Here is a 19,996-nt window from a genome sequence, read left to right on the forward strand (position 1 = left end):
TACAACTCAACCTACCATAACACAAACCTCTTGTAAAAATAATATTCTCTCCCACATAACCGCCGTACAGCAAAAACAAGACTCATCTGCCCAGAGATGCGGTTGTCAAATAGGAGAAATGCAAAAGGTTATTGTGTGTGTCTATAGTCAGAGCTCCACAGGTGAGGGCAGAGTGGGTAGTAAGGAAGCTGGGCATCTGAATTATTCATTGATAACCTGGGGCATGTTTGTTTTATTCACAGAAAACAGGTGTGGCCATAGTACCCCTCCCCAGCCCCACTCCATTGTTTCTCACAATTACATTATTATTGACTAATTATTATGTCATAATAAACATACAGCAATACATCACTGGTTGGCTACAGAGAAAGTTCTTAATATGTTGACTCAAGACACTCGAGATGTAGGGGGGCAGAGAGAAAGGGGGGGGGAGTGAGAGACAGACAGACATGGGTGGATCAGGTGTACAGGCACATGTGTGGAGTGAGTCTATAGTCAGGTTTCTCTCTTCCTACAAACAGAAGGATCCAGAAAGCACACATGTACAGAAAATAAAAGTGACAGCAGTATTTACAGCACAAAATAATGTTTATTAGACACTGTTACACAGCAGTCTCTGATGTTACTATCAGACAATAATACTCTGCTTTGAATGGAACTAATGCTGCTCTGTGCCTCACTGGTAACTGTGTCCTCACTCGGCTCACACAAATCATAATCATGTTCTCACATTTGATTTAAAAAAGAATAATAATATTCAGAATTTAATACAATTAATAATTAATATGTGACAGGTGCCCAGAACATAGATCCAAACAAACACAATGGTCCTCTGATGGTCTCTCTTCTGCCTAGCAGGTCTTCATAGATCTGAACAGACTGGGTAGATACTTCATTATTTTTTTTATTTTACCTTTATTTATCTAGGAAAGTCAGCTAAAAACAAATTCTTATTTACAATGACGGCCAAACCCGGACGACGCTGGACCAATTGTGCCCCACCCTATGGTTCTCCCAATCACAGCCGGATGTGATTCTGCCTGGATTTGAACCAGGGAATGTAGTGACACCTCTTGCACTGAGATGCAGTGTCTTAAACCGCTGCGCCACTCTGGAGCCCTATGATGAAGGCACGACTTCTCCAGAGCTAGATGATATGAATATGAAAGGGATATTGAAGGGATAGGGTCTAGGCCTAGAGGCTGAAATGTAACAGGGCTGTGGTGTCCTCTCATACGCATCCATTTGGCCAAATTGGAAAGTCTCTCTATGCTTGTTTGATGACAGCATCAGCAGGCTTGTTTGAGCAGTCTCCTGATGAACTTCTTGAGTTCTTTGTCCCCCTTCCTCCATCTCACCAGCCTAGTGAGGACCAACCTGCCCTCCTGTGTGTCAGCAAGGCCCAGGTACCACACCCCTGCCACGGACCCCTTCCCCTCTCCCCCATTTGCCTCCTCCAGGGCAGGACAGGTGCAGGTACCCCCTTCCTGCAGCCAAAGGGCACTGTAGGCCATTGCCCCCCCGACGCCCTCAGCCCTCTCCGTGCCTCCACCCTCCCACCTCAGGATGCGACTCCGGCCCAGAGGGACTAATCTGCAGTCACCCCCTTCCACAGACACACTCCCGATACGCAGTTTAAAGACTGAGAGAAAAAAACACAGAAATACATGTCTGTAAACACATGTAAACACGTTATAGACCTCTATAAGCCTTTGTCTAAAGTGTAACCAATGCCATACACATATCACTCACCATATGGACTCTTGCAGAAGTGGTTCTGGATGTCTGTCTCCCCCTCAGCAGCCAGACTGCATGAGTCACAGATCACTGTTCCTGAGGACACCAAGAGACATGCCACAGCGAACAGGGTTAGTTTGGATGTGTGTGTGTGTGTGTGTGTGTGTGTGTGTGTGTGTGTGTGTGTGTGTGTGTGTGTGTGTGTGTGTGTGTGTGTGTGTGTGTGTGTGTGTGTGTGTGAAAGAGCATGGAACATGTTTGCAGAGGATCAGCTTTCTATGATGATGATGATAATGATAGGCACAAACCCTCTGATGCCTCCTCGTGACCCGCTTCCTCTCCCTTCCGCGCACGCTGTGTGTCTTGGGTCGTGGTGGGAATACAGAGATGGACCCCGCGCGGGAACTGTGTGCAGTTGAACATGTCGGGCCACGGGAACCCGAACGCGCTCATCACAGGGAGACAACCGTCCCTCACAGCCTCGCACAGCCCACGACAGGGGCGCACGGCCCCCTCCGGTAGGCACACCGGGGCGAAGAGCGAGCACAAGAACTTCTTGGTATCCCGATGGCAGAGTTTGGAGACCAACGGCAGCCAGGCGGCCGACTGTTGCTGGGCTTCTTTCAACGAGTCGTGCCCCAGCAAGTTGGGCAGCCGCATATCCCCGTAACCGACGCCGTGGCACAAAGAAAGTGTGCTGGGGATGGGCTTACACACCGAGCGAAACGATGAGGAACTGAGACTTTCGGACGCAAACTGAATGGAGCTGTCTGTGGTCAAAACCGAGGCGAAAGAAATAGACACCAACACGCAAAGTGATAACTTCAGTTGAGCCATACTGACAACACGTGCAGAATAAAAAACAAAGCAGCACGGTGGTTGTTCAGCAGTCCTGGAGGAGAAGTTGGTAGCCGGTTGGAACCAACCTAGTAGTAGCCTAGTGTGTAATGAATCATGCAGAACAAACTGGTTCTTACAGCAAATGCAATGGTGTGACTCCCGGTTATTGAGGGCTGTAAAGTGGCTTTGTTATTAGAACGGGGGGGGGCGTCTGAAAGACTGTTTGTTGTTTTATCTTCCCATAGCAGTCTGCCCAGAACCTGCCCCCAACGAGTCTGTGCTAGCAATGTATTTTTGCCATCTATTCGTTATGCATTTTCCTTACGTCGCGGTCTGTTTTCTGCTGGTTTTATTCCCCAGTCATAACAACAACAAGCTCACTATTTTAGCAAGTCTTTAAAAAAAAAAAATACCCCTGTCACGTGATTAGGGTATCTGTCCCCATGGCATCTTCACATTGGCCGGATGTCATATGTTTGTTGCCGAGCCCTGGCTGCGCAAAAAACTGCTGTCATGTGATAGGCTTCGTTTGTAGTAGTAGCTGACAGAAGCAGTCAGCGAGAAATAGAAACAAAGAAAGAAGTTTGATTCCTTTCCTGTGGACTCAGACAGGGTCTGTTTCTCCTATTATAGCAATAGTTTCCCGGGTGGAGTAGTTGGAGATTGGGTTCGCGTACCTGGCAGACCGCCGAACGCCCAGCGGACGCCATGGGTTGTTGTTACAGTAGCGAGAACGAGACCACCGAGCAGGTAGCTAATGCTAGGCTAGTTGGTTATCTAGGGTGTAAAATATTATTTAACAAGAAGTATTACATTTCTTTGGGGTCATAAGGCCATTGCAAGACAGTTTGTTGTTACGAATTCCACGAGTCGAAAGTGAAAATATAGTGCTTCTCTGCGCGTTAAAATGAAACTATTTTTAAGTTAGCCAACTACGACCCAGCAGATAGCTAACCAGTCCTTTCAAATCAAATTGTATTGTACACATATAGCAGATATTATTGCGGGTGTAGCGAAATGCTTGTGTTCCTAGCGCCAACAGTGCAGTAATATCTAACAATTCACAACAATGCACACACATTTAAACGTACAATCATGGAATTAAGAAATATATTATATTTCAGAGACAACTGCTAGCTGTGCTAGAAAAATTGGGCCTAGGGAGTTTAGCTAACGTTAGTTCCCTGATTGGCAAGTTGACCAACACACCTAACGCCATTAGCTAGTTAGAAGACGTTTCAAAATAGTGACAACCTTTTGTTGACAATTACAAACATTATCTAGTTTACTAGTTCAGCTTACTTAATCAGTTCATATGTGTACGTCAGTAGCTATCTACTTGCACAGCATGGCAGTCAGTAGCTATCTACTTGGAGGGCAGTCAGTAGCTATCTACTTGGAGGGCAGACAATAGCTTAGTTTCAATTCTCAACTATCATGATGATGATCAATCAGGGCCGGTAAAACGTGACCACTTATGTAAATTGGGCCTCAAAGGTTCACATTCGGTCAAGCTGTTGGAACGTGTTGAACTTGCCAGCCAATCAACTTCTCCCAGATGCATGTCATATGATCTCAGATTTCCCATCCAGTTGTGGTGACATAGGCCAAAATGGAATTTGGTGAAGGGAAGTTTTATTTTTCCTTTTGGAAAAAGGCAGGGATTGTATCCTATTATTACTGTTTATCAGATGACTGTTGTACACATTATAGCCTGCCACTGCTTAGCTAACCTTGTTATAACACAGTATAATACTGTTGAAATATACACACCAGGATCAATATATCAGGGTTACGTAACTTTTGTTTGGTTTCATTCTGTTCTTCCTGTCAAAGCAACAAATCAGAGGATGAGTAGTATAGGGGTTGTAGGGCGCTCTTTTTTTTAGACTTCTGTTCAGATGTTGTATCATAATCATTTTAGCAATAAGCAAGGTAAGAATCTGGTAACCCAAACAGCCTGTGATAGTGATCGAGGATGTTGTGATAGTTTGTGATCGCGATGCGCATGTTGTGCCTCAGGACCCTGACGAGCGTAAGCCGCTGATCCCCCACCCGAACCCCGACAGCAAGCCCCTCAACAGCACAGAATGGAACTCCACCAATGTACCCTCAGCCCGCACAGACGAACAGGCCTTACTCACATCCATCCTTACCAAGACAGCTCTGTAAGACACAAACACACAAACATTCTCTTTCTCCTCCATCATCATGGGGTTTATTTATTTGGGATTGAATTCTGCTGAATACCTGCCCGTCTTTCCATTTCTTAGGAACATCATCGACGTCTCGGCTGCGGACTCTCAAGGCATGGAGCAGCATGAGTACATGGACAAAGCTCGGCAATACAGGTGGGTGTGTGGAGGTACTTGCTTAATGTGTATGTGGGTTTTGACTGGCCTTGTTTGTGTTTCAGTACTAACCTGTCTTTTATTGTGTTTTCAGTACAAAACTGGCCTTGTTGAGTAACAGTCTGTCTCAGAAGAAGCCCCTCCCTCTCCCTTCACTCACCAGCCAGCCGCACCAAGTGCTCGCTAGTGATCTGGTGCCATATTCGGATGTACAACAGGTGCACGCTCGCGCACACACACACTAGGGGTGTAACGTTTCATGGTTTGGTACATGGAAACCATGGGTTTGATGTATTTGATACAATTCCATTGATTCTACTCCAGTCATTACCACGAGCCCATCCTCCCCAATTAAGGGGCCACCAACCTCAGGTGTTGCCTGGTCACTTTTACCCCTACCTGTACATATTACTCCAACTACCTCGTACCACTGCACATTGGTACCGGTTGTCCTTGTATATAGTCTCATTACTACCTGCAAAGAGCTGCTTGAATGCAGAGGGGAGACAAAGTTGTAGTGTTTTTTTGCATCGCCGTCTTGGTCAGGTGGTAGGAATACTGCGGTGATGTCAGTGTAAATGTGTCAACATGTTGAGGGAACATACTTCCTCTGTCCATCGCTGTTGTAAGCTACTGGGAAACCAAAATGTTCCCAAACTGAAGATTTTAAATGATGATTGAGAATCCTCCTGGTTTATCCGCCCGACTTCTTGCCATCGTACAGAACTAGCTCCTGGCTCCACCTCATAAAATGTGTCAATTAAGATTAGAATTTTCATTACAACGTGCGCATAAGCTCATTGTTTTAATGGAATAGCCTGAAATTGTACATTTTTTTCCAGCTCAGATTTACTCAAGCAATACAACTGTGTAGGCATAGCCTATAGGCCTAGTGTTTTTTTTTTCATGTTTATGTTTTTACAATGTGGACCGAACCGAGGTTCCCGTACCGAACGTTTCGATACGAATACATGTATAGTTACACCCCTAATACAGACACACACACAGTGCCATTCTCAGATGTTCATCAGGACATCTTTCTATTACAGTCATGTGCTTTCCCTGTCCATAAACCTGTTAGTGTATGGTAGCTCTGGAACAACAACAAATGCATTATGTAGCCGATTGATGCGTGTTAACCTCATTTGTTCTAATTGTTTGACAGGTGTCCAAGATAGCTGCCTATGCTTACAGTGCAATCTCTCAGATCAAGGTGGACGCTAAAGAAGAGCTAGTGGTTCAATTTGCCATCCCCTGATCTGCCCTCTGGCCTCCATAATACTCCTCCCGTCCTGTCCCCAATGCCCACACTGCATCTATGTGTCCCAGTCCCTGTGCTACCCAGCTATGCCACCAGGAACCTGCTGAGGACTATGACAACCAGGCCTCCCCTGCTGAAAGGGTTAACCCACCTTGCCCTGCACCCCTCAGAACCACCTTTCAAAGCCACCATTCATCCTTCTTTCACCAGCCGTCAAATGTTATGGCAGTATAATGGTGTTAGGGAAGTCTTTGTTTTTGTTATTTTAAATGTTGTTGTTTGAAGAGTGACTGAGTCTGACTGAATAAACGGTTAGCTAGCTGCATGGCTAGGCTGCTGGTGGTGTTAGCGCTGGCTGTGAGTTATTCAGGAGTAGCTAACCTCGTCTGATATGCAGCTCATCTAACTAACTAACCACAGCTAGGAAAAGAGGGTGATTATGCATGTCCAAATGTAGCACAGGAACAGGGTTAAAAAAGATGTCCACAGCCAGCCAACCCACTACGGTGAGCATGGGGATGCTGTTCTGACACTGTGTGGACCGGTCACCCAGAACACACATCCCACCCCTCATGTCATCAATATGAATTTCTAGAAAGAGCCCTCACTATAGTGTTCCTTATCTTTGTTCAAATCCTTAGATTGACCTAATGTAAGACAACTGGGTTGGGTAGGTTTAAAAACAGGAGGGACTTAGTTCAACTATAGTACCTAAGTTCAAATCTGATATGACCCGTATGAGTCTTCTCTTGAGTTCAGCTCATGTTGGCAGAGTGCAGGGGTGAATGGGGGGTGGGGACAGCGGTTGGAATCCACATGGGTTTCTCTGATTTCTGGGGGAAACATGCTTAGCACTTCAATAATTTAGCTGGCAGTCCTTGAATTCATATCTTTAGACTTCACAGAAACAATACAGCTGGGGGTGGGAACTGGGTGGAACCAGGCTTGGGGGGAGGGGGTGGGTCTAGGTGGGGGGAGGGTTTGGGGGCTTGTAATGTAAATGAATCAGTGAAGTGTTGATGCCTTCTATGTACAGATTTATGTGATTCCGTCAGAAGCAAGAAATGGATTGTATGCACCTCCCCATTGTAGAGTCTGTTGGTCAGGATTGGCTAAAGCTCCAATGAAGTTGTTTTAGGAGCCAATCAAAACTAAGGATACAGCAGCCCATTTTTTATGACATAAAAGGAAAAAAACTTAACACCCAAGTTTGTTTGAATTTTTAAACAAAACTGATTGTGACGAGTTACTCACATTAACCAGGAACTGAAAGCTGTCATGGCAGTTTGAGATAAACAACCATAACCTGTGAGTATCACCTAAATTAAATTGATCAGAGGCGTTGTAATTATTTATTTATGTTTTAAGTGTATTTATGCTCCGGGGTGAGTGTGTTTGTGGGTGGGTGCCTCTCTGGGGTCTTTAAAGGGATGATCTACAAGGCCGTGTTTCTTTTCCACTTTCTGCAGTGTGCTTGTTTTGTTACTTCAGTGTGCAATAGTACCAGGATAACATTGTTCATTTCTTAGGCTAGTACCAAAAGGTTTATTAAGATATACTGTTAATACATTTTTTTCCCCCAATTAATGAATTCATTAAAGACTTTCAACAATAAGACTGGTGTTCTGTAGGTCTGTATAGAGAGAATTGTGTGGGGTATCATTACAACAAACCTAATGAACACTATCACATCTTATGTAGTGTGTACTGTAAGTAATGGATATGATTATTTTTTAAACTTTCTATGAAGTCTTTGTTTACCATGATAAGGATTATTCAGTACGTCTCATACCTGCTGATCCACCAGTGGTAAAGGGTCAATTCTCAGATCCATATTTCAACACAAAGTAACACCTACAAAAGTGTGCATTGGGGGGAGTGAGTGAGAGGGCTCTATTCCTGGTTGGTCAATGGTTCAGTTCAATAATTATACAGGTCAAGGTCACATCTACTGTAGATGTACTATTCCTTCTTCCCCAACTCTGACAGACACCAGACAGAGTTTCTGATGAGTAGATTTGTATTGTACTTTTATATGATGCATCAGGTCATAATGGTCTTCTGATGTAAGCCTGTGGTTCTGGAACTCTGGTTGGTTGGCATGATGATTGCCCCCCCCCCCCCCCCCCATCGTTTCTGTGGTGACAGGCCAGTTGTCCTGGTTCTTCCTGGTGTTTTGCTGTGGTTGCTGGGATGGTGCCAGACCTGGGCCATGATTCTATCCTGGCCCGTTACAGAGCAGAAGTCCAACAAGTGAGGCAGAGCTGCATTCACATACCTCCTACACACGTTCTCATTACTGGGTGTTTGTCCGGGTACACACACTTCTGTTTTCTCTTGACCATAAGGCTCCAGAACTGAACACATCTATACATACAGTGACTATACAAACTGTAAACTGGTAGTAACTTAGCACTGAACAGAGAGGGAGAATGCCCAAAAACTCAGTAGGAGTTTAGTGTTGCTATGCAGACAGGCAGAGAGTCGGTGTGTAACTAGACCCTGATCTCTCTGCTCCTTTTAAGCACCTGTCAGAATGCTATGCAGCTGCAACGAACTCAGCACCTGTTACACATAGGGCTCAGAGCCACATAGCCCTCGGTGAACACACAGAATTTAAACAGCACTGGGAGATCACACGAAGAGTATGAGTGGAATAAACCACCCCTGTAACCCACCCCCCATGTGGGGCTTAGTGGCGGCCTATATTTGCGTGTGGGTGTGTGTAGATTTGGGTTTGTCCTCACCTTTCTCATGTAATGCCTGTGCTGCTAAGTGTGTGTACCTGTAGCTCCCCTCATTCTCCATTGTGTTGCTGTGCAGGGTGAGTCTATGTAGGAAGGGCAGGGCGGCCAGCTTATCCACCTTTGAAAGGTTACAGATGCTTTTATCATGGAGATACAACACCCACAGTTCCTTCAGCTCTACTAGGACCTGGGAAACAGAGTACACACACACACACACACACACAGGCTTTAGGCCCTTAAATGTAGGGTGATCACTACTAATGTACGAGATCAGTGGTTCCCAAACTTTTTAATAGTCCCGTACTCCTTCAAACATTCAACCTCCAGCTGTACCCTGACCCTACCACCAGGGTCAGCGCACTCTCAAATGTTGTTTTTTGCCATCATTGTAAGCCTGCCACACACACACTATACGATACATTTATTAAACATAAGAATGAGAGTTGTTGTCACAACCTGGCTCGTGGGAAGTGACAAAGAGCTCTTATAGGACCAGGGCACAAATAATAATATAATAATCAATATTTTTGCTCTTTATTAAACCATCCTACATATAAAACCTTGTTTGTTCATCGAAAATTGTGAATAACTCACCACAGGTTAATGAGAAGGGTGTGCTTGAAAGGATGCACATAACTCTGCAATGTTGGATTGTATTGGAGAGAGTCTCAGGCTTAAATCATTTTCCACACACAGTCTGTGCCTCTATTTACTTTTCATGCTAGTGAGGGCCGAGAATCAACTCTCACATAGGCACGTGGTTGCAAAGGGCATCAGTGTCTTAACAGCCAATTTGCCAAGGCAGGATACTCTGAGCGCAGCCCAATCCAGAAATCTGGTAGTGGCTTCTGATTAAATAACATTTTCACAGAACCGCTTATTGCAATTTCGATGAGGCTCTTATTCAGATATCGGTAACTGGACTGGAGGCAGGGCTTGAAAGGGATAACGAATCCAGTTGTTTGTGTCATCGGTTTTGGGAAAGTACCTGCGGAATTGCGCACCCAACTCAGGTGCTTCGCTATATCACATTTGACATTGTCCGTAAGCTTGAGTTCATTTGCACACAAACAATCATACAATGATGGAAAGACCTGTGTGTTGTCCTTGTTAATGCAGACAGAGAAGAGCTCCAACTTCTTAATCATAGCCTCAATTTTGTCCAGCACATTGAATATAGTTGCGGAGAGTTCCTGTAATCCTAGATTCAAATCATTCAGTGGAGAAAAAACCTCACCCAGATAGGCTAGTCGTGTGAGAAACTCGTCATCATGTAAGCGTCAGACAAGTGAAAATTATGGTCAATAAAGAAAACTTTAAGCTTGTCTCTCAATTTTAAAAAACGTGTCAATACTTTGCCACTTGATAACCAGCGCACATCTGTATGTTGTAAAAGCGTTACATGGTTGCTGCCCATATCATTGCATAGTGCAGAAAATACACGAGAGTTCAGGTGTCTTGTTTTAACCAGGTAGAACCAGTTGAGAACAAGTTCTTATTTACAACTGCGATCTGGCCAAGATAAAGCAAAGCAGTGCGACACAAACAACACAGTTATCCATGGGATAAAAAAATGTACAGTCAATAACACAATAGAAAAATCTATATACAGCGTGTGCAAATGTAGTAAGATTAGGGAGGTAAGGCAAGAAATAGGCCATAGTGGCGAAATAATTACAATTGAGCAATTAAACACTGGAGTGATAGATGTGCAGAAGATGAATGTACAAGTAGAGATACTGGGGTGCAAAGGAGCAAAAAAATACAGTTGAAGTCGGAAGTTTACATACCCTATCTATCTCTCTGCTGTAGGGTTAGTGTCACGTTCTGACCCTAGTTTTTGTGTTAATCCTTTGTTTTGTTGGTCAGGACGTGAGCTGGGTGGGCATTCTATGTATTGTGTTTCTATGTTGGGTTTAATGTGTAGCCTGATATGGTTCTCAATCAGGGACAGGTGTTTTACGTTTCCTCTGATTGAGAACCATATTAAGGTAGGTTGTTCACACTGTTTGTTTGTGGGTGGTTGTCTTCCGTGTCTGTGTTTGTGCACCACACGGGACTGTTTCGTTTGTTCGTTCGTTTGTGTCGTCTGTACCTGTTCATGCGTTCTTCGTGTATATGTAAGTTCGTTTGTTCAGGTCTGTTGACTTCGTTTATTATTTTGTAAATTCTCAAGTGTGTTTAGTTTTCGTCTTGTTTAATAAATATCATGTCGTATAACAACGCTGCGCTTTGGTCCAATCCCTACTCCTCCTCTTCGGACGAAGAAGTTTACATACATTAAGTTGACTGTGCCTTTAAACAGCTTGGAAATTCCAGAAAATGATGTCATGGTTTTAGAAGCTTCTGATAGGCTAATTGACATAATTTGAGTCAATTGGAGGTGTACCTGTGGATGTATTTCAAGGCCTACCTTCAAACTCAGTGCCTCTTTGCTTGACATCATGGGAAAATTAAAAGAATTCAGCCAAGACCTCAGAAAAAATTGTAGACCTCCACAAGTCTGGTTCATCATTGGGAGCAATTTCCAAACACCTGAAGGTACCACGTTCATCTGTACAAACAATAGTACGCAAGTATAAACACCATGGGACCACGCAGCCGTCATAACGCTCAGGAAGGAGATGCGTTCTGTCTCCTAGAGATGAACGTACTTTGGTGCGAAAAGTGCAAATCAATCCCATAACAACAGCAAAGGACCTTGTGAAGATGCTGGAGGAAACAGGTACAAAGTATCTATATCCACAGTAAAACGAGTCCTATATCGACATAACCTGAAAGGCCGCTCAGCAAGGAGAAGCCACTGCTCCAAAACCGCCATAAAATAGCCAGACTACGGTTTGCAACTGCACATGGGGACAAAGATCATACTTTTTGGAGAAATGTCCTCTGGTCTGATGAAACAAAAATAGAACTGTTTGGCTATAATGACCATCGTTATGTTAGGAGGAAAAGGGGGAGGCTTGCAAGCCGAAGAACACCATCCCAACCGTGAAGCACAGGGGTGGCAGCATCATGTTGTGGGGGTGCTTTGCTGCAGGAGGGACTGGTGCACTTCACAAAATAGATGGCTTCATGAGGAAGCTAAATTATGTGGATATATTGAAGCAACATCTCAAGACATCAGTCAGGAAGTTAAAGCTTGGTCGCAAATGGGTCTTCCAAATGGACAATGACCCCAAGCATACTTCCAAAGTTGTGGCAAAATGGCTTAAGGACAACAAAGTCAAGGTATTGGAGTGGCCATCACAAAGCCCTGACCTCAATCCTATAGAACATTTGTGGGCAGAACTGAAAAAGTGTGTGTGAGCAAGGAGGCCTACAAACCTGACTCACATGCTCTGTCAGGAGGAATGGGCCAAAATTCACCCAACTTACTGTGGGAAGCTTGTGGAAGGCTACCCGAAACGTTTGACCTAAGTTAAAAAATGTAAAGGCAATGCTACCAAATACTAATTGAGTGTATGTAAACTTCTGACCCACTGGGAATGTGATGAAGAAATAAAAGCTGAAATAAATCATACTCTCTACTATTATTCTGACATTTCACATTCTTAAAATAAAGTGGTAATCCTAACTGACCTAAAACAGGGAATTTTTACTAGGATTAAATGTCAGGAATTGTGAAAAACTGAGTTTAAATGTATTTGGCTAAGATGCATGTAAACTTCTGACTTCAACTGTAAATAAAAATATGGGGTTGAGGTAGTTGGGTGGGCTATTTACAGATGGGCTGTGTACAGGTGCAATGATCGGTAAGCTGCTCTGACAGCTGATGCTTAAAGTTAGTGAGGGAGTAATAAGACTCCAGCTTCAGTGATTTTTGCAATTCGTTCCAGTCATTGGCAGCAGAGAACTGGAAGGAAAGGGGGCCAAAGGGAGTGTTGGCTTTGGTGATGACCAGTGAAATATACCTGCTGGAGCGCGTGCTACGGGTGGGTGATGCTATGGTGAGCTGAGATTAGGCGGGGCTTTACCTAGCAAAGACTTATAGATGACCTGGAGCCAGTGGGTTTGGCGACGAATATGAAGCGAGGGCCAGCCAACGAGAGCCAGCCAACGAGAGCATACAGGTCGCAGTGGTGGTTAGTATATGGGGCTTTGGTAACAAAACAGATGGCACTGTGATAGACTACATCCAGTTTGCTGAGTAGAGTGTTGGAGGCTATTTTGTAAATGACATCGCCGAAGTCAAGGATCGGTAGGATAGTCAGTTTTACGAGGGTATGTTTTGCAGCATGAGTGAAGGATGCTTTGTTGCGAAGTAGGAAGCCGATTCTAGATTTAATTTTGTATTGGAGATGCTTAATGTGAGTCTGGAAGGAGAGTTTACAGTCTAACCAGACACCTAGGTATTTGTAGTTGTCCACATATTCTAAGTCACAACCGTCCAGAGTAGTGATGCTAGGAGCGGGAAGGTGCGGGCAGCGATCGGTTGAAGAGCATACATTTAGTTTTACTAGCATTTTAGAGCAGTTGGAGGCCACCGAAAGAGAGTTGTAGGGCGTTGCTCGTCTGGAGGTTAGTTAACACAGTGTCCAAAGAAGGTTTAATTTTATTAGGTTTAATTTTATTTTTGGCAGTGAAACGAGGCTACTCAGGCGAGAAAAACACTTCACCCAAATGTATAGCCCCGTTGGAAAATATAAATGGACTGTTTGAAAATGTGAATATACATATATATTTTAAATGTAACAAAAACTAATAAATAAATTCAAAATGTTAATCACATTTTTATTTGCCGTACCCCCGACGGGATTGCGCATATGTCACGTTCCTGACCTGTTTTCTGTTGTTTTGTATGTGTTTAGTTGGTCAGGACGTGAGCTGGGTGGGAATTCTATGTTGTGTGTCTAGTTTGTCTGTTTCTATGTCCAGCCTAATATGGTTCTCAATCAGAGGCAGATGGTAGTCGTTGTCCCTGATTGAGAATCATATATAGGAGGCTTGTTTGGTGTTGGGATTTTGTGGGTGTTTGTTTCCTGTCTCTGTGTTTGTGTTCTGCACCAGATAGGACTGTCTCGACTTTCACATTTGTTGTTTTTGTATTGTTGTAAGTGTTCACCGTTTATGTTCATATTAAACATGTTGAACACTAACCGCGCTGCATTTTGGTCCTCTCCTTCATCCCAGGAAGAAAGTCGTTACAGAATCACCCACCAAACCCAGATCAAGCAGCGGGTTAACGGACAGCAACGACAGCAGCAGTGGGTCAAGGAGGATTGGACATGGGAAGAGATTCTGGACGGAGAGGGACCCTGGGCAGAGCCAGAGGAGTGTCGCCGTCCCAAGGCGGAGCTGGAGGCATCTAAAGCGGAGAGGCGACGATATGAGGAGGCAGCACGGAAGCAAGGCTGGAGGCCCGCAAGTACAACCCAAAAATTTCTTGGGGGGGGGCTTAAGGGTAGTGTGGCGAAGTCAGGTAGGAGACCTGCGCCAACTTCCCGGGCTTACCGTGGAGAGCGAGAGTACGGGCAGACACCGTGTTACGCAGTAGAGCGCATGGTGTCTCCTGTACGTGTTCATAGCCCGGTGCGGGTTATTCCACCTCCCCGCACTAGCCGGGCTAGAGTGAGCATTGAGCCAAGTGCCATGAAGCCGGCTCAACATATCTGGCCTCCAGTACGTCTCCTCGGGCCGGTGTACATGGCACCAGCCTTACGCATGGTGTCCCCGGTTCGCCAACACAGCCCAGTGCGGGTTATTCCACCTCCCCGCACTGGACGGGCTACGGGGAGCATGCAACCAGGTAAGGCTGGGCAGGCTCAGTGCTCAAGGGAGCCAGTACGCCTGCACGGTCCGGTATATCCGGCGCCACCTTCCCGCTCCAGCTCAGTACCATCAGTGCCTACACAACGCACCAGGCTTCCAGTGCGTCTCCAGAGCCCTGTTCCTCCTCCACGCACTCTCCCTGTGGTGCGTGTCTCAAGCTCAGTGCCTCCAGTTTCGGCACCACGCATCAAGCCTCCTGTGCGTCTCCAGAGCCCTGTACGCACTGTTCCTTCTCCCCGCACTCGCCCTGAGGTGCGTGCCCTCAGCCCGGTACCTCCAGTTCCGGCACCACGCACCAGGCCTACTGTGCGCCTCAGCAGGTCAGAGTCGGCCGTCTGCTCAACGCCGCCTGCACTGCCTGTCTGCCCAGCGCCGTCTGAGCCATCCGTCTGCCCAGCGCCGTCTGAGCCGCCTGCCTGCCCAGCGCCGTCTGAGCCATCCGTCTGCCCAGCGCCGTCTGAGCCATCCGTCTGCCCAGCGCCGTCTGAGCCATCCGTCTGCCCAGCGCCATCTGAGCCATCCGTCTGCCACGAGCCATTAGAGCCGCCCGTCTGTCCCGAGCCATTAGAGCCGTCCGTCAGTCAGGAGCCGCTAGAGCCGTCCGTCAGTCAGGAGCCGCCAGAGACGCCAGCCAGTCAGGAGCCGCCAGAGACGCCAGCCAGTCAGGAGCTGCCAGAGACGCCAGCCAGTCAGGAGCTGCCAGAGACGCCAGCCAGTCAGGAGCTGCCAGAGACGCCAGCCAGTCAGGAGCTGCCAGAGACGCCAGCCAGTCAGGAGCTGCCAGAGACGCCAGCCAGTCAGGAGCTGCCAGAGCCGCCAGCCAGTCAGGAGCCGCCAGCCAGTCAGGAGCTGCCCTACAGTCATGAGCTGCCCTACAGTCATGAGCTGCCCTACAGTCATGAGCTGCCCTACAGTCATGAGCTGCCTTACAGTCATGAGCTGCCCTACAGTCATGAGCTGCCCTACAGTCATGAGCTGCCCTCCAGTCATGAGCTGCCCTCCAGTCATGAGCTGCCCTCCAGTCATGAGCTGCCCTCCAGTCATGAGCTGCCCTCCAGTCATGAGCTGCCCTCCAGTCATGAGCTGCCCTCCAGTCATGAGCTGCCCTCCAGTCCGGAGCTGCCACTCAGTCCGGAGCTGCCACTCAGTCCGGAGTTGCCCCTCTGTCCTAAGCTACCTCTCTGTCCTGAGCTACCTCTCTGTCCTGAGCTACCTCTCTGTCCTGAGCTACCTCTCTGTCCTGAGCTACCTCTCTGTCCTGAGCTACCTCCTAAATCATGTGGGGGCCTTGGGGAGGATTCTTAGGCCAAGGTCGTGGGCGAGGGTCGCCACTCAAAGGACGCTAAGGAGGGGGACAAAGACAGTGGTGGAGTGGTGTCCTCGTCCTGCGCCGGAGCCGCCACCGCGGACAGATGCCCACCCAGACCCTCCCCTTGAGTTTTAGGGGTGCGCCCGGAGTTCGCACCTTGAGGGGGGGGTTCTGTCACGTTCCTGACCTGTTTTCTGTTGTTTTGTATGTGTTTAGTTGGTCAGGACGTGAGCTGGGTGGGAATTCTATGTTGTGTGTCTAGTTTGTCTGTTTCTATGTCCAGCCTAATATGGTTCTCAATCAGAGGCAGATGGTAGTCGTTGTCCCTGATTGAGAATCATATATAGGAGGCTTGTTTGGTGTTGGGATTTTGTGGGTGTTTGTTTCCTGTCTCTGTGTTTGTGTTCTGCACCAGATAGGACTGTCTCGACTTTCACATTTGTTGTTTTTGTATTGTTGTAAGTGTTCACCGTTTATGTTCATATTAAACATGTTGAACACTAACCGCGCTGCATTTTGGTCCTCTCCTTCATCCCAGGAAGAAAGTCGTTACAGCATACCCCTGGGGGTACACGTACCCCAGTTTGGGAATACCTGTACTAGAGAATTTCATTTTACCACCCTGCCACCTGTGTCCATTCAGGGAGAGGCTTGTCTGAAATGACACAATATCGCCTATATAGTGCACTAGTTTTGTCTAGAGCCACCCTGTGTGCGTGACTGTGTGAACTTAACACACTGGGTCTATGTGTGAGATGTCGTTGAAGGACAGGTAGAAGAACCCAGGTGAGACGTATTATTAAAGCCAAGTCTGTGATGATGTTGTTGTTGTTGAGATGCAGCTAGCGGCTGCAGAACTTCTTCTCTGCATTTTGCTTCAGTGGTCGCAAGCCCTGGTTGAGCTCCTCCATCAGAGCTTCTGAGAGAAAGAGAGAGGTGTATGAGAGGACTCAGATGTGGCACTGAGAATAGGAGAGGATGACATTACTGTACTGAGACGCAGCCAGAAAAGGGATTAGAGAGTGTTGAGTAAAAAGTACAATGCTCTGAATTGCATCTCAATAGTGACTTTCTTTCCTTGTCTCCATTCCTTCATCTGCACGCATAGTAATGTGAAATAACTGTTTCTGGTTTACCTGTCATTGAGCTGAGGCATTTGAATAATAAATCCAGAGGATTTCACAGCCTTTTGGCTAACCTGTATGATAATAAATATAATATTTGAATGTAACAAAAAACAGCTAGTTTAAAAGAGGTATCCCGAATCATCTTTGCACTTAGTCTAACGTTAGCTACTTTGTCCATGCTCAAACAATGTATTTTCACTTGACTTCATCTATATGCCTAATTTCAGGGCATACACAACACAATGACATAGCTAAGTTTCTTCATGAAGAACTAGACTTCTGGCTACTATGCATGCAACATTATTTTGCTAACTTACCCCTTAAAACCCACACAGAGTTTGCTAGCTATCATGTTGCAAGACACTTGTTTTTATTTTCATCACAATGAGCGAGAACTCCAGGATGGAGTCCAGGATGCTGGCCTTATAGGCAGAGTTCCTCTGTCCAGTGTCTGTGTTCTTTTGCTCATCTTAATCTATTATTTTTATTGGCTAGTCTGATTTGGCTTTTTCTTTGTGACTCTGCCTAGAAGGCCAGCGTCCCAGAGTCGCCTCTTCACTGTTGACGTTGAGACTGGTGTTTTGCGGGTACAATTTAATGAAACTGCCAGTTGAGGACTTGTGAGGTGTCTGTTTCTCAAACTAGACACTCTAATGTACTTGTCCTCTTGCTCAGTTGTGCACCGGGGCCTCCCACTCCTCTTTCTATTCTGGTTAGAGCCAGTTTGCGCTGTTCTGTGAAGGGAGTAGTACACAGCGTTGTACGAGATCTTCAGTTTCTTGGCAATTTCTCGCATGGAATAGCCTTCATTTCTCAGAACAATAATGTTTTTTTTCTGGCCATTTTGAGCCTGTAATCGAACCCACAAATGCTGATGCTCCAGATACTCAACTAGTCTAAAGAAGGCTAGTTTTATTGCTTCTTTAATCAGAACAACAGTTTTCATCTGTGCTAACATAATTGCAAAAGGGTTTTCTAATGATCAATTAGCCTTTTAAAATTATTAACTTGGATTAGCTAACACAACGCGCCATTGGAACACAGGAGATATTCCATGCTTATGTAGATATTCCATGAAAAATCTGCCGTTTCCAGCTACAATAGTCATTTACAGCATTAACAATTAACAATGTGATATTAATGGACACATTTTTTTTGCTTTTATTTTAAAAAACAATGACATTTCTAAGTGACCCCAAACTTTTGAACGGTAGTGTATGTATTGAAAAAAATTGTCCCTTAAATTCAGTAGGACATCTGCTAGAGGCGTCACTACAGACCCTGGTTCGATTCCAGGCTGTATCACAACCGGCTGTGATTGGGAGTCCTATAGGGCGGCGCACAAGTGGCCCAACGTCGTCCGGGTTAGGGTTTGTCCGGGGTAGGCCGTCATTGTAAATAATAATTTGTTCTTAACTGACTTCCCTAGTTAAATAAAGGTTAAATAAATACATTTAAACAATCTGTTAGCATGCTCCAAACAATAGGCCTGAAACATCCATCCTCTGTCTGTCAGGCTGTGCGGAGACAGTCCATATCATTCACCATTAACAACAAGCCCCAGAAGGCAGCCTCCAAGAGTGGCAACCTACAGAGAGGCTTGAATAAGATTTCCAGCTCCGCCTGTAAATCCCCAGGACACGCTTCACGCAAGTCTCCAGGGAACACCAGCTCCCACGGTCCGGAGCTTGTCCCACGGTCCGGAGCAGTGTAGTCTCCCCGCAGTTGGGCCGGGAGTGTGAAGTACCAGCAGCTGGGAGGGAAGGCACAGAGGATGTCCCCAACGGACTAACAACAGCAAGTCCCCAAAGATTCCCACCAGCACACGCAAGGTGAGCACTACTTCCTTACACCAGACAAGCAACATATGATCATATGCCTACGAGATGATTTGTAGCAACAATGGACACACTGTTTGACCCGCCCCATATCAGACCATGTGTATAACTACAGCGCTACTGTGTGTTTAGGAACTTGTGGTGCTGGTTGGAAAGCGGTCTCATCTGAACCGATTTTTAAAATCGGTTCTGATTATCACTCAGCTGGTTCTTCAACACTGGGCTGTGTTGCAGGGGCATGTCTGTCTGGAGGGCTTTCTGTCACGGTGAATGTGGGGGCTGTCTCACAGCATTTCCCAAACTCGGATCGTCTCTAACCAATCAGATTATCTAAGCCAATGACGAACTTTCAAAATGCTTCAAATTAGTGGATTCGGCTATTTCAGCCACACCTGTTACTCACAGGTGTATAAAGTCGAGCACACAGCCATGCAATCTCCATAGACAAACATTGACAGTAGAATGACCTTACTGAAGAGCTCAGTGACTTTCAACGTGGCACCGTCATAGGATGCCACCTTTCCAACCAGTCATTTCGTCAAATTTCTGCCCTGCTAGAGCTGCCCCGGTCAACTGTAAGTGCTGAAGTGGAAACATCTAGGAGCAATAACAGCTCACCCATGAAGTGGTAAGCCACACAAGCTCACAGAACAGGACTGCTGAGTGCTGAAGCGCGTAAAAATCCTCTGTCCTCAGTTGCAACACACTAATGAGTTCCAAACTGTCTCTGGAAGCAATGTCAGCACAAAAACTGGTTGTGGGAGCTTCATAAAATGGGTTTCCATGGCCAAGCAGCTGCACACAAGCCTAAGTTAACCTTGTGCAACGCTAAGCGTCGGCTGGAGTGGTGTAAAGCTTGCCACCATTGGACTCTGGAGCAGTGGAAACGCGTTTGCTGGAGTGATGAATCATGTTTTACTGGCTTTGGTGGATGCAAAAGTTTGACACCAATCAGGCCCCCGAGGACTGGGGTTGCCCATCCCTGAGCTATATTGTCACAAGTAGGGTATTTCA

At 46.1% G+C, this 19,996-nt stretch overlaps 2 protein-coding genes and 1 pseudogene across 2 annotated transcripts; 1 reads left to right on the forward strand and 2 right to left on the reverse strand.

Annotated features, from left to right (window-relative positions):
* Positions 1-1,017: 1,017 nt before the first annotated feature.
* On the reverse strand, positions 1,018-2,968 carry LOC120036054 (secreted frizzled-related protein 2-like). Its single transcript, XM_038982514.1, has 3 exons — positions 2,046-2,968; positions 1,753-1,833; positions 1,018-1,642 (listed from the first exon to the last, which is right to left on the reverse strand). Exons 1-3 carry the CDS (start codon positions 2,572-2,574, stop codon positions 1,290-1,292), a joined length of 963 nt encoding a protein of 320 aa, XP_038838442.1. The 5' UTR covers positions 2,575-2,968; the 3' UTR covers positions 1,018-1,289.
* An 83-nt stretch (positions 2,969-3,051) lies between these two features.
* LOC120036055 (ragulator complex protein LAMTOR1-like) lies at positions 3,052-6,537 on the forward strand. The gene is made up of 5 exons (XM_038982515.1): positions 3,052-3,327; positions 4,600-4,745; positions 4,851-4,928; positions 5,023-5,146; positions 6,094-6,537. Exons 1-5 carry the CDS (start codon positions 3,286-3,288, stop codon positions 6,184-6,186), a joined length of 483 nt encoding a protein of 160 aa, XP_038838443.1. The 5' UTR covers positions 3,052-3,285; the 3' UTR covers positions 6,187-6,537.
* A 407-nt stretch (positions 6,538-6,944) lies between these two features.
* LOC120036068 lies at positions 6,945-17,160 on the reverse strand (annotated as a pseudogene).
* Positions 17,161-19,996: the final 2,836 nt, after the last annotated feature.

This window comes from Salvelinus namaycush, unplaced genomic scaffold, assembly GCF_016432855.1.
Source record: "Salvelinus namaycush isolate Seneca unplaced genomic scaffold, SaNama_1.0 Scaffold12, whole genome shotgun sequence".
NCBI classification, from domain to species: Eukaryota; Metazoa; Chordata; class Actinopteri; order Salmoniformes; family Salmonidae; genus Salvelinus; species Salvelinus namaycush.